Below are 12,870 nucleotides of genomic sequence, written 5' to 3'. Positions count from 1 at the left end.
TCATTGTGCTTTCCGTTATCGAAAAGCAGACACTTGTCATTATCAACCTCATTATTTTGGATACCTGTAGATATCTACTTAATATGATTTACGAATGATAAATTTAGGAATTCTGTTTGAATGGAGAACATCTTGTGGTGCTTTAAGTCTCAACGGGAGAATTTGAAACAAAATATTCACAACGTATAAATAGCGCAACGTATAAATAAATATAGTAAGAGATAGACGAACTTTATTGAAAGTCGATGAATATTTACACATAAATCTCCTTGTACAGAATATTCTACCAACTAACACAAAATAACGCAGCAGAAAACATATGGAAATTTAATTACTCTAACAAAAACTTTTAGGAATGTCTTTAAAGCCTTTGCTTTTGAGAACATATTTGGTTTGAGATCCAATCCCTAGCTACCGAAACGTATCGTTCAGGAAATAGTTTGGGCACATTAATCACAATACACATGAAAACAAAAGAGTAAATATTAAACATTGCGTACTTAAAATCTTTAAATTTCATATTTATTAGCTTGAGTTAATACTGTGCACTTTACTAAATTTCATATTTACAAGCTTGAGTTAATACTGTTCACTTTCTTAAATTTTATATTTACGAGCTTGAGTTGATACTCTACCAAATTTTATATTTACGAATTCGCGATATACATGTGAGCACTCAGTGCGTTTAGCATAAACATGACTCTTGATGATGTAATGGTAATGATATGATCAAAACTGTTACGTCGCTACGGACAAATCACCAGTTATAATTTCTTTTCATCTTGCTTGGATACAATAATGATTACTTTTCATATTGACTGGACACAACATTAGATACTTTTCATATTAACTGGATACAGCATTTGTAACTTTTCATATTGACTAGGTACAATAGTATTTACTATTCATATTGGCTGGGTACAACATTAGTTTTTTTATATTGACTGGATTCAGCATCAGTAAACTTTCATATCGATTATGTACAATAATATTTACTTTTCATATTTGCTGGGTACAAGAGTTACTTTTTATATATACTGGATAAAACATTATTTACTTTTAATATTGACTGGGTACAATATTAGTCACTTTAATATTGACTGGGTACAGTATTAGTTTCTGTTCATATGGACTGGATACAAAATTAGTCACTTTTCATATTAGCTGGGTACAATATTAATTACTTTCCATATTGACTGGCTAAAATATTAGTTTCTTTTCATATACAATGGACACAAGGTTAGTTACTTATCATATTGGCGAGGTACAATGTTGTATACTTTTAAAAATGAATAGGTACAATAGTATATACTTGTAATATTGGCTGGGTACAATGTTAGTTTTTTTCTTCATATTGACCGGGTACAGTATTAGTTACCTTTCATACTGACTGGGTAAATGCTGCCTTGAGCTTTTCGTATTCTGCTAGACAATAACAGTAATATTACATACGATCAAGAAGGTATGCGTTGTACAGATTAAACTTAGTGGCATACGATTCTTGTATAAATTTGATACAAAGAGGTCGAATTGGTTCAGTGCACCGTTTCACACTAATGTGAAATTCGCAACGTAGCATTTTCTAGTGTGAACATGCAAAGTTCATATAACGAGAATCTGTTTTCGTAAGTAATCTGTGCACTTTCCCTGATTTTCGTGACTGATAGCTAATTATATTTTTAATGGTCAATAATAAACATTTTGATACATACATTGTTTGAAAAATAAATAGTAAATATTAACGTCAATAAATGCATACATCAAGCCGAAGGTTTTTTTCGAGACGAAATAAACCAAAACGCTCTAGAGGATTTTTCTTCTTCCTTCAATAACATATATATATATATATATATATATATATATATATATATATATATATATATATATATATATATATATGTAAATTCCCTCTTCGAACTAAAATTCACCTTGAAATACCTCAAAGAAAATCGTTTAAAAGTACGACAATCAAAGCGATTAACGAACAGAATCAAAACTTAAAAACGCTAACTTTATTCCCTGTAAGTTTCGTTGTAAACATCAAGAAACCATGTTCGAATCAATCAAATCATATCCTACTTCTCCTTTGAAAATAGTCCTTTGTAAAGGCCTTACTTTTGTAGAATCTATTTAAAATGTAACATTTAAAGCACGATTTCATAAAGAACAAAAAAATGAAAAAGCACTCGGGCTATAAAATGCCATGATATTGTTTCGTGTTACTTATGATCGATGATCTTCCTCATAAGAATACGTCTAAATTATTGTCTATTTGTTTCATAAATTCTCTTTGGCAACATTAGGCAATTTATAGCGTGTTCCGTTTCTTCTCGATCAGTGTGCTGCTTTTCTGTTTTGTTTTTTTTTTTTTTTCTCTTAAAATGAGCTCCTTTTCCAACTATTAAATAGGTACATGGAATGGGGCGTATCCCATTTCTTGCGTACTTCTACATCACTGCAAATGAAACAAAGCAGGCACATTTGAAAAAAGAAAATGTCCAATGTCCTAATGCTGGTACTCGTATACAAAATACAACATGTCCAATGACCTAATGCTGATACTCTTACAGAAAATAGAAAATGTATAATGACATAATGCTGGTACTCGTATAGAAAAGTACATATATTCCTTATGAATCCGAATCTGGTGTAAACAATATTTACGTAGAAAAACCAGTGGTAATATATGAAATTAACCAACTCTTTCAAAGTACATTACACCATACAGTGAGTTGGAACGGTGTTGAGTACAATTCGTTGCCATTATTTAAGCATCTGTTGCGAAATGTACAGACTTTATAAATATTATCAATTGTTTATAAGATAACTTAATAATTAAATCTTATATACTATTCGTCAAAAAGAAGTTCTTTGTATTGGAAAATTGAAAAATGATAAGTTTCAATTTTAAAGATATTTCATTAAAAGGTTAAGATGCTTAAAAAACGTATCTGTACCTGCTCTTCGCCGTCCAGCCCAAGTTCAGCACTTACGATGGCGTGAGCTACATCGGATGTTCCACTCACTTTATGTTTAAAAGGACCTGAGGTCAAAAAAGTATCTTCTGGAATGACATTATTTCATTAATGTATGGATAAATCAGTATTTCAAAAGTTATAGAACTTGTCAAACAAATGATACAAGACAGTATTTCTCACCCGAAATTATTTTACAACTGACGTGATCCTTCAAAATAAGGGAATAAGAAAGTTTAATGTAAAGCCCGGTATCGAAAATTATTTTCGTTCGAATTTGCAAACGCCTAAAATATTCACATTTTCAGGACAAGGATAGTTCGGATGGTTAAATTTATTGCGTGTGATATTAAAGGTAGTCAATGAATTATATCAATGCTTTCATATCATTCTTATGTGTATGATATTGTTACAAACAAGAGGTCTCATAAAGATTTAATCTCTGATTTCACACCTGCACATTAATTTTCTATAGTTTCACATTTGTATGACTTATTAGCAAGCCTTTTCGAGCCCGATAGTAGTACTTAACGCTGTGTAATACAAACCACAATCCAAACAACTAATACAAATAATTATTTCCATTTCAAACTGCAATACAGGTATACCTAAAACAGCCAAAACATTCCCTATGTAAAGAAATTAGGGAGGGTCCATTTTAACAAACTAATTAATGGTTTCATTAAGTATCCTAAAATCTCATTAATATCGCGCATTATCACGTCAGCTTTTAGAAACTGACTAATTATTCAGGTTGAGAAATGTCTTATCAACAGCGACTTCAACAAAAAATCACTAAAATCTAACAAAGGTATAAATAGAACATACCCAGGTATATTGCAATATTAAGCATTATGAAGAAAATATTTTCAATGAAAATGTATGTATGTATGTATGTATGTATGTATGTATGTATGTGAGACGGCTCCGGTGGCCTAGTGGTTAGAGCGTCCATTTCGGATGCGAGAGGTCGTCAGTTCGTTCCCCGGCCGAGTCATACCAAAGACTTACAAAAATGGTACTAATAGCTGCCTCTCTTGGCGCTCAGCATTAAGAGGTTAGTGTTAGGACTGGTCGGCCTGGTGTCAGGATAATGTGACTGGGCGGGACATCATGCTTCATGTCTGCTGCATGATGCCCCAGTGCTAGACATCACTATAAACTGTCACAATGCAGACATCGTAGCGATATGACTGAAAAATTGGTAAGGCTACGTAAAAAAATCAAAATCACACACACATGTATGTATGTATGTATGTATGTATGTATGTATGTATGTATGTATGTATGTATGTATGGTATGTACGTATGGTATGGTATGGTATGGTATGGTATGGTACGTATGGTATGTATGTATGTATGTATGTATGTATGTATGTATGTATGATATTACATATCATCAAACAATTATGGTAATATTTCGTATTTTTCACGATTTGGTACAGACCATCAGATGGTCTTAAAAGTTACGCTATTCACCGACCGTTCTGGTGGCCCAGTGGTTAGAGCGTCCGTCTTGGATGCGGGAGGTCGCGGATTCGAACACCGGCCAAGTCATACCAATGACATATAACAAATGGTACTAACAGCTGCCTCGCTAGGCGCTCAGCACTAAGAGGTTAGTGTTAGGACTGGTCGGCCTGGTGTCAGGATAATATGACTGGATGGGAAATCATGCTACATGTCTGTGGCATGATGCCCCAGTGCTAGACATCATTATTAAATGCCACACAACGGACATCGTAGCGATATGATTGAAAAATTGTTAAAGCTACGTTAAAAATCTAAATCAGACACACACACACACATACACGCGCGCGCGCGCGCGCGCGTTATTCACCTTGTGTCACCCACGCTGTCCGAGTGTAGTTAAAATGGCTGGTTGGTGCGGTTGGTTTCATTGTTGATCCTGTAATTAATATAGTGCATGTTTTAAAATCAATGTAGTTCATTAAATGTTGAAATGTATAACCGCTACATTTTTTAACGGAAAATTACTATCAATATAACACGGATCGGTACTTTTCTCGAGTTACTATAATATTGCGATATATACAGACAAAATCTTGACTGACATTAAGAGCCTTAAAACAAGAATTCTGAAAATATATTGTAAGTTAACATGCTGAAATACACGGTGACCAGTGAGTATTATAAGGAACAAACACTAACATCAAGGAAAGACATTTTTAATTTTAGCAGTAATATAAACAAAATGAATATTCCGCGCAATTAGAATATTATATGTTTAATTTAACCAAACGAGGGTGACCGCTCCGGTGGCCTTGTGGTTAGAGCGTCCGTATCGGATGGGGAAGGTCGCGGGTTCGAACCCCGGCTGAGTCATACCAAAGACTTATAAAAGTGGCACTAACAGCTCCACTAACAGTGCACAAACAGCTGCCTCGCTAGGCGCTCATCTTTAAGAGGTTAATGTTAGGACAGGTAGGCCTGGTGTCAAGATAATGTTACTGGATGGGACATGATGCTACGTATCTGCAGCATGATGCCCCAGTTCTAGAGATCACTGCAAACTGCCACACTGCAGACATCGTAAAGATATAATTGTTAAAGCTACGTTAACAATCCAAATCACACATACAAACACACACACAAGAAACGAGGGTATTCAATTACTAATTTAGCCTAACTACGGTATTACATGTCTAACGTAGCCTAACTATGGTATTATATGTCTAATTTAGTGTAACTATTTTATTATCTGTCTAACGTAGCCTAACTAGGGTATAATATGTCTAATTTAGCCTAACAAGGGTATTATACGCCAATGTAAGCCTAATTAACGTATTATATGTATAACACAGCCTAACCATGTATTATTTGTCTAATTTAGCCTAACTAGGGTATTCAATGTCTAATGTAGCGTATGGTCGTATTTGTCTAATTTAGCTTAGCTAGTACATTAGACGTTACATTTAGCATAACAAGGCATTATGTCTCATTTAGCCTAACTATGGTACCATGTCTAATTTTGCTTAACTAAGGTAGTGTGTCACTTAGTCTAATTAGAGCATTAGAGGCTAACTACCTATTTATGGTATATGTCTAATTGAGCTTAACTAGGATATTATGGGACGAAAAGAAAAGCTAGCACACTGCATACATTTGGATATAGAATGTACATGCTCATCTGCCACTGTATTTACATTCAATCCACCCCCAGTTTTCGAACGCTTATTAACTTGAACCACAAGCCATCTTCCTCGCCTAATTTTTAACGCCGTCTTATTTTTTAAATGTCTGATTTTTTAACACATGAATTCATCTGGCTATTATATATTTTAGTAGTTCTAAACTCTTTATTGCGCTTAATTTGACGTTTTCCCTGTGTACACCAGCATCTCTCTCTCTCTCTCTCTCTCTCTCTCTCTCTCTCTCTCTCTCTCTCTCTCTCGCAGGTCATTGTTTGTCTGCTGGCTTAGTTATTATTTTAAGTACCGTGTATCGTTCACTGCGTTTTCCATAGTCATTAGACTTTCACATAAGACGAAAAGATAATGCAGTTATAAACACGGTTATACTGTTTGCCTGCTGAGTTTTAAAGCTACTGATAAGAAAACAACGCATAATACCGAGTAGCCAATATAGATCATGATCGTAATTAAGTTTTATCATTTTTTCCATTTTCAATACACCATTCAACATATTATATCTAATACCACCTAAGAAAATGTCGTTTTTCAAATAATTACAAAATTCGTGCGACCGTTAAAGAAGGAGTTTCACATCGCCCACATTAAATATGTACGTGCATATAGCAGGTAGAGTTACCTACCTTGCACTCGAGAATCGCTCGATGACTCCTACTGACCGTCAAAAGTCCCAATGTCGGTCCAGTAATAGCCACACATTTAAATTCATTACATTTTCCTACAGATATGAGTTGGCCACTAACAAATGAGGTGTCAATTGATGCACAGTTTATCCAGAAAGCCAATTATCTTCAAGAGCGCCCTAACTTGGTAATTCATTTAACACATTAGACACGTACAATACACTGATCATTGTTTGTTTTGTTCATTGAAGATGCATTTTGTTTTCATGTGCGCTAAACCTTTTGATAACGTTGCACTGTACAAATGCTGGAATAACAACTTTAATGGACGTTCAATAAAAATAAAAATTAATATCAAGGAAGATGGTAAGTACTATACTTTTACCGTTGTTAATCATGTCCACTCGTCCAGGTCTATTTATCTTTTTGTACAGGAACAATCCAACAATCACGAGACCGAGTAACGCAGTAACTACCACGACAACGACAATGATTATTGTTGTCCTCAACGTGTTCACCTCATGTTCCAGTTGCCTGTTGGGGTCAGGGTTTACTACTACAACCACTGTAAAGTTCTCTGTGATGCTGAAGGAAGCAGCTCTTCCGAGAGTTACGATGTTAGACACGCTTCCTTTGTTGTTATTTTCATCCACAGCGCGGATGGCAACATACCAAATCGCTTCGTCCTTACTGGATCCAGGTTTGCTTCCTTCAAATGCCAACTTTTCAGTCTCGCCAGAGGTCTTGGGTATTATGTCACTGGTGTTGAGAAGCGTACCCGAGTCAAAGTCGTTGATAAGAGTATTGGTACTGTTTGAGGCTCTTACTTCGTAATATTGGGCTAAAATCATATATATATATATATATATATATATATATATATATATATATATATATATATATATATATATATATATATATATATATATATATATATATATATATATATGTGTGTGTGTGTGTGTGTGTGTATATATATGTATGTATGTATGTATGTAACGGCGGTAAAGATACTATACTTAATTCACTATCACTTGCTCCACTAAGACATCTACGCAAATTATTAAACTGCTTTCCACGGTAAGACTATGATATGCAACTATTAATTTCCGACTTAAAGTACTAAATAATAAATAAATGAATCAATAACTCATATCATTTATCATTTACATTTGTCAACATTTGAATTCAATCAGTGCTAAATAAATCTACAGATATGAGATTTGCGACCACTCAATACAAGATACAGTATAGTCTGCTGTCGAACCCTGAAACACACACACACATATATATATATATATATGTGTGTGTGTGTGTGTGTTTTATCTACTCATGCATCATGCGTCAAATATGCAAACTTTTCCGATTTGACGCGCAAAAATCGTCGCCAGTACGTAAATTGGCGCACCTTAATGTTATGTCTTTCTGATTAATACAAAACAAAGGTTTGATCTAACTACTTTAATGGCTAGGTCACAACTCTCCCAAACAGAGAGAACACGCGAATAGTGAAGTGGGACGATAGGGGGACTATGGGAAAATACATTACAGACGCACCCCCCGGCACGATATAGGGACAAGATTTATAGGGACAGTGGGAAAATACATTACAGACACACACCCTGGGACGATATAGGGACAATGGGAAATTTAAAATGGGAAATTTATCATGGGTGGGACTATACAGGGACCAAAAAGTATTGAACCTGTAAAGGGACAAGGGAAAGATAGCGTCTGACGTCACAGTAGGGGAGGTTGATAACAATGTAGCAACTTGGGAAGGTGACGTCACAGGACTGAACAAAGCGCAGGGTGTACAGAGAGAACACAGACAAGAGACAAACACTGATACGACATTTTAAAAAATTTTGGGGTTAGGCAAGAAAGTCATTTCTTTTCGATGGCAATAAGGGGCCCTGAAAAGGGCCTTTGGGTTCTTCTTCTATTTCCTCCACTTCTTCATCCATTTCATCACTTTCCCAATTATTCCTTTCTTCTTCTCCTTTTCCAACTCTTGAATCCAGTCTGGATGACCCAATGTTCTAAACTTCTCTTGTATCTTCATCCAATTATTATTCAGTCTTTCAAACTCCTCTTTCTTCTTCATATTATCTTCTTCCTTTCTTTCTTTACTCCATTTTTCTTTTATCTTCTTCACTTCTACCTTCATTTACTTTCTGACGAGTTCTTCTGCTTTTATCAGCTGGTTGAGACCCCACTTTACGTACCACCAGTTGGTCCAATAAAAGCTGTCTTCATGGAAGCACCTGACTTGGATGACATGATGCAGGGCTTTCTTTAAACTTCCCACTCTCAAATAAGGTGGGTCAATCAATCCTCTTATTCTTTCCACTTCTTCCTCAGTCATTCATTGCACCAGGTCTGTAGCTATTTTCAAACTGGTCATATAATCTCGACTGCCATCATGCTTTAATTCCTTTTCTAACTTTTCCATCACGTAAGTTCCATTCATTATCCAGAAATAGCTATCTCTCAAGTTATTAAATAAATCAGTCACTCCTGCCATCGTCTCTCGCTTATTTCGTAGAATGGCGAGAATAACGAACGCTTTGAGTTTTTATGTAAAGCACGGACGTGAAGGAAAACGTCCCTATTTTTCTCTTCTCATATTATCTACTAGTCAAATCCGATATCTACTATCCACACACACGCGAAGAAGCAAAAATCAAACCCAAACTATGCTCTCCACACTCGCGGAGAAGCATAAACAAACCCCAAACTTACTATCCACACAAACGGAGAAGCCAAATTAAACCCAAAATCTACTATCCACACAGAAAGTAAGTTTAAACTAAGCACACACTCTACTATCTACACAAACGTACGCGAGTGCTTACAAACCGTAATAATATACTATCCACACAAACGTACGTGAGCGCTTACAAACACACCCATACACACACACACACAAACACACACACACAAACACACACACACAATATCATTAGTAAAGGAGTAAGTGTTTATATTCACACTACTCCATATTTACACCAATTGGCAATTTGAAAAGTTTCTCTTTCCTAGAGTATTGGCTAGCACTGAGAAGGGCTGTTTTTTCTAACTTCAGATGCACCTGGCTAATGCCTACATCTCCCCGGCCTGGCACCGCAGACACATCGACGGCTCCAATCGTTCTCCCAATTCACTCTTATTGTCGGGAGCGCAGAGGGAGGTTGATTGGCTTCACTCTCCCAATGTTCTGTCTATGAGATTGTCAAAACTTCCCTCTCTCTTCTTCTATTCCATACTCTAGGATGTTGGGGTCTCCTTATATTCTCTGCACGCACCTGTAATGCTACTGGCGGTGGTACTGGTAGAGACTGTTGTGTTGGTATAGTGCCCAGTGCTTGCCTCTGCGGAGGCGTCCTTGCCTCTGGCTTAACCTCACACAGAGCTCTCATCATGAGATGAGATAATATAGCTTTTTTCTTTTCCTCGTCTTTCTTTTTTCTCTCCTCTTCTATTTTTGCTTCCTCTGCTATGTCCTCCTTCTTTTCCTCCTCTTCTTTCCTCTTCTTTTATTCCTCTTCCTCCTCTATCCTAGCTTGCTCTGCTATAGCCTCCATGGCCAGCTCGTCCAACAAGCGCCTGGCATATTCCAGGCACATCTGAAGTTCAATACGTTTTTCTATTCTACTGTTCATTCTTTAATGTTGACAGGTCAACGATGGGTAGCCAGACTGCCGAGCGTTTTCCTATAAATACTTTAAGCACGGACGTGAAGGAAAACATCCCTTAACACCCAATTCTTACATTATCCATATTATCACTAAAAACGCGCGGACCTAAAAGAAACACTCACTTACTTGTTTTACTGACAATCACTCATTGAACATTTCTTTTGACAAGCGACGGAAACGAAGGACTTAGAGTCACACTTTCTAACCAAGATTAACAAATAATGTGCTTATAGACGCACTTCTATTTTTTCTAACATACCATTGGCAATTTAATGAGTATTTCCTTTCTAGAGTATCGGGTAGCCCTGAAAGGGCTGTTTATTTGTGTGAACAAGGAGCTATGGCAATCTTTTATGATCTAAGACTGCGACCTCGTATGGCGGCAGGCTTTCCCACAGGATAGGGTCTGCTTCTTCGGAAAGAGAAGGAGAACACTTTGCTGTCGACACTGCAGTTGACAAAACCTCTGTCTGGTTTCTACTGCTCTTGTTGCTGCTGCTCTCTTTGCTGATTCTGTAGTCTGTACTTCTCCGTCCATTCTTCTTTCTCCTTCTTGATTTCCTCTCTGAAGAGCTCTTCCATCAGGTCTTCAGTGACTTTTAACATTCTGACATTATCTATCTCTTCAGGTCTCGGTATCAGACTTGTCATGACCAGATGAAAATTCACGTAGGCTTCGTTCAGCTTGGCTAATCTTGAGCACATCTTCGTAGGAGGATGACTCAACAATGAATGGTCAGACCCCACTTTTATGGTAAAAGCGCGGACGCGAAGGAAAACATCCCTACACGGTTTCGAGTCGGAACGCTAAAATAGTGTGATGTGAGGGATAGAGAGAAGTCAAAGAGCATGGTTCATGATACCCATGGCAAAAAACAAACGACAAACGCATTTTTTTCTTCAAAACACAACATTTTTTTATTCAAATAACTCACAACTAACAATTAACATTTTTTTTTAAATTAACCATTCAATCAACAAACAAACATTTTTTTCAACTAACTAGCTGTTTTGGACAAGGTTGACAACGTTGTGAATGAAATTGTGATTTCCACTGTTGGAAGTCATTGGGACATTGATGTACACTACGTTTCCTAGCTAAAGACAAAAGATAACCATAATGGTCACAAAACCATCGATCTACTTTCTCATCGTTTCTAGAAGAATGACGATCAAAATAAGTCACTAAATGTTCTAAATAATATCCAAGACTGCGTTGATGTAGAAAATACACACAATATTGTCCACACACCAATGAATCTGTGCCTTGTAATTTCACATCATTGAAACGTGTTGTCTGAGCATTTCTTCTCATAAAGTCAATGATATCGTCTTCCAAAGGGGGCAATCCATACGAATCAAAATACTCCACACATCCATCTTGAGGAAAGTAGACAGCTACCCAGTGGGTTCCTGGGAGATGACTGTCGGCCGTGTTGATCACATAAGCTTGATGGTCTTGAGGTTTGCGATGAGGTAGTTTATTTTTTGCACATACGAGAGGATTCCAAGCAGTGTACGAACTGTGGTTCAAAAGGTAATCAAGTTCCCAGGTATCCATTTTTGTGGGTTTTTTCTTCACAGGTGATAATAAGTGATCAATTCGATCCTGACTTTCTCTTGGAAAAGTCTGACAAGTAAACGGGTATTAGCTCCGACTTCGTACCCTGGTCCAAGAGAGTTTCGATGCGACTGATCTCCAGAGGCGTTAATGGAGCACAAGAATATTTACGCAAGCCTTTATACCACCGATGAAACACGTCTTCTTCCGAGATGAGACTCCAAGCTTTTTCCAGATACTCGTCTAATTTTTCTTCTTGACTCAGCATCAAGCATTTATCGTGTTGAATTTGACTGGGATGATCGTTTTAACATCCATAGCAATCTTTCTTGATCAATTCCTTAACGTTTTCTGACAGGTATATAGCAAAACAGGAGACTAAATGCTGTTCTTGTTCTGGCAATCGGGACTTCATCATTATGACTTCTTCGTCTTTGTCGTGGGGTTCTCCTTTTATGGTCTCCTCACATTCCATGTCCAAAGATTCTCCACTATGTAAATAGGAATAACAGTCTTCCATGGCTTCTAATAGTCTAGAATGACTTCTCTCAGACTGTTGATTTCTAGGTATTATCGAATTCGGCATACAGGATGACGTTCACTGTTATCTGGGGGTAGTGGATTCGCAAACTGAAGTTCCACACGAATCTGACCGGATTTTATAGGGTAAAAATGTCCCTCGTCGCTGCCTTGGTCTGGAGTGAAGTCAAAAGCCCACAAAGCATAGCTCCTACATAATCGTCGTACGAAATACCGTGACTGGTGTTGGTCCCTAATTGTCCGGTGGCTTCGTACAGGGACAAGTACGATCTCAAATAATTCCTGTCACCAAACTTA

General features: G+C 36.8%; 1 protein-coding gene across 2 annotated transcripts in view; it reads right to left on the bottom strand.

The window, feature by feature from the left end:
* Positions 1 to 210: 210 nt before the first annotated feature.
* Positions 211 to 12,870, bottom strand: part of LOC149771197 (calcium-activated chloride channel regulator 1-like) — a 61,951-nt gene continuing 49,291 nt past the window's right edge. The window contains exons 12-15 of one of the 2 annotated variants that reach the window (XM_089948738.1): positions 7,157 to 7,612; positions 4,816 to 4,884; positions 2,958 to 3,043; positions 211 to 2,455 (exon numbers count right to left, since the gene is read on the bottom strand). In XM_089948738.1, coding sequence (XP_089804864.1) covers positions 2,453 to 2,455; positions 2,958 to 3,043; positions 4,816 to 4,884; positions 7,157 to 7,612 — 614 coding nt within the window. In that variant the 3' untranslated portion in view covers positions 211 to 2,452. Of the gene's footprint in view, positions 2,456 to 2,957; positions 3,065 to 4,815; positions 4,885 to 7,156; positions 7,613 to 12,870 lie in introns of both variants that reach the window. The other variant, XM_089948737.1, reaches the window with a different exon arrangement.

The sequence above is a fragment of the Sinohyriopsis cumingii genome, unplaced genomic scaffold (genome assembly GCF_028554795.1).
Source record: "Sinohyriopsis cumingii isolate HCF-2022 unplaced genomic scaffold, ASM2855479v2 utg002052l, whole genome shotgun sequence".
Classification (NCBI taxonomy): Eukaryota; Metazoa; Mollusca; class Bivalvia; order Unionida; family Unionidae; genus Sinohyriopsis; species Sinohyriopsis cumingii.
The sequence above is the reverse complement of the archived record's forward strand: the minus strand, read 5'-3'. Positions and strand labels throughout refer to the sequence as shown.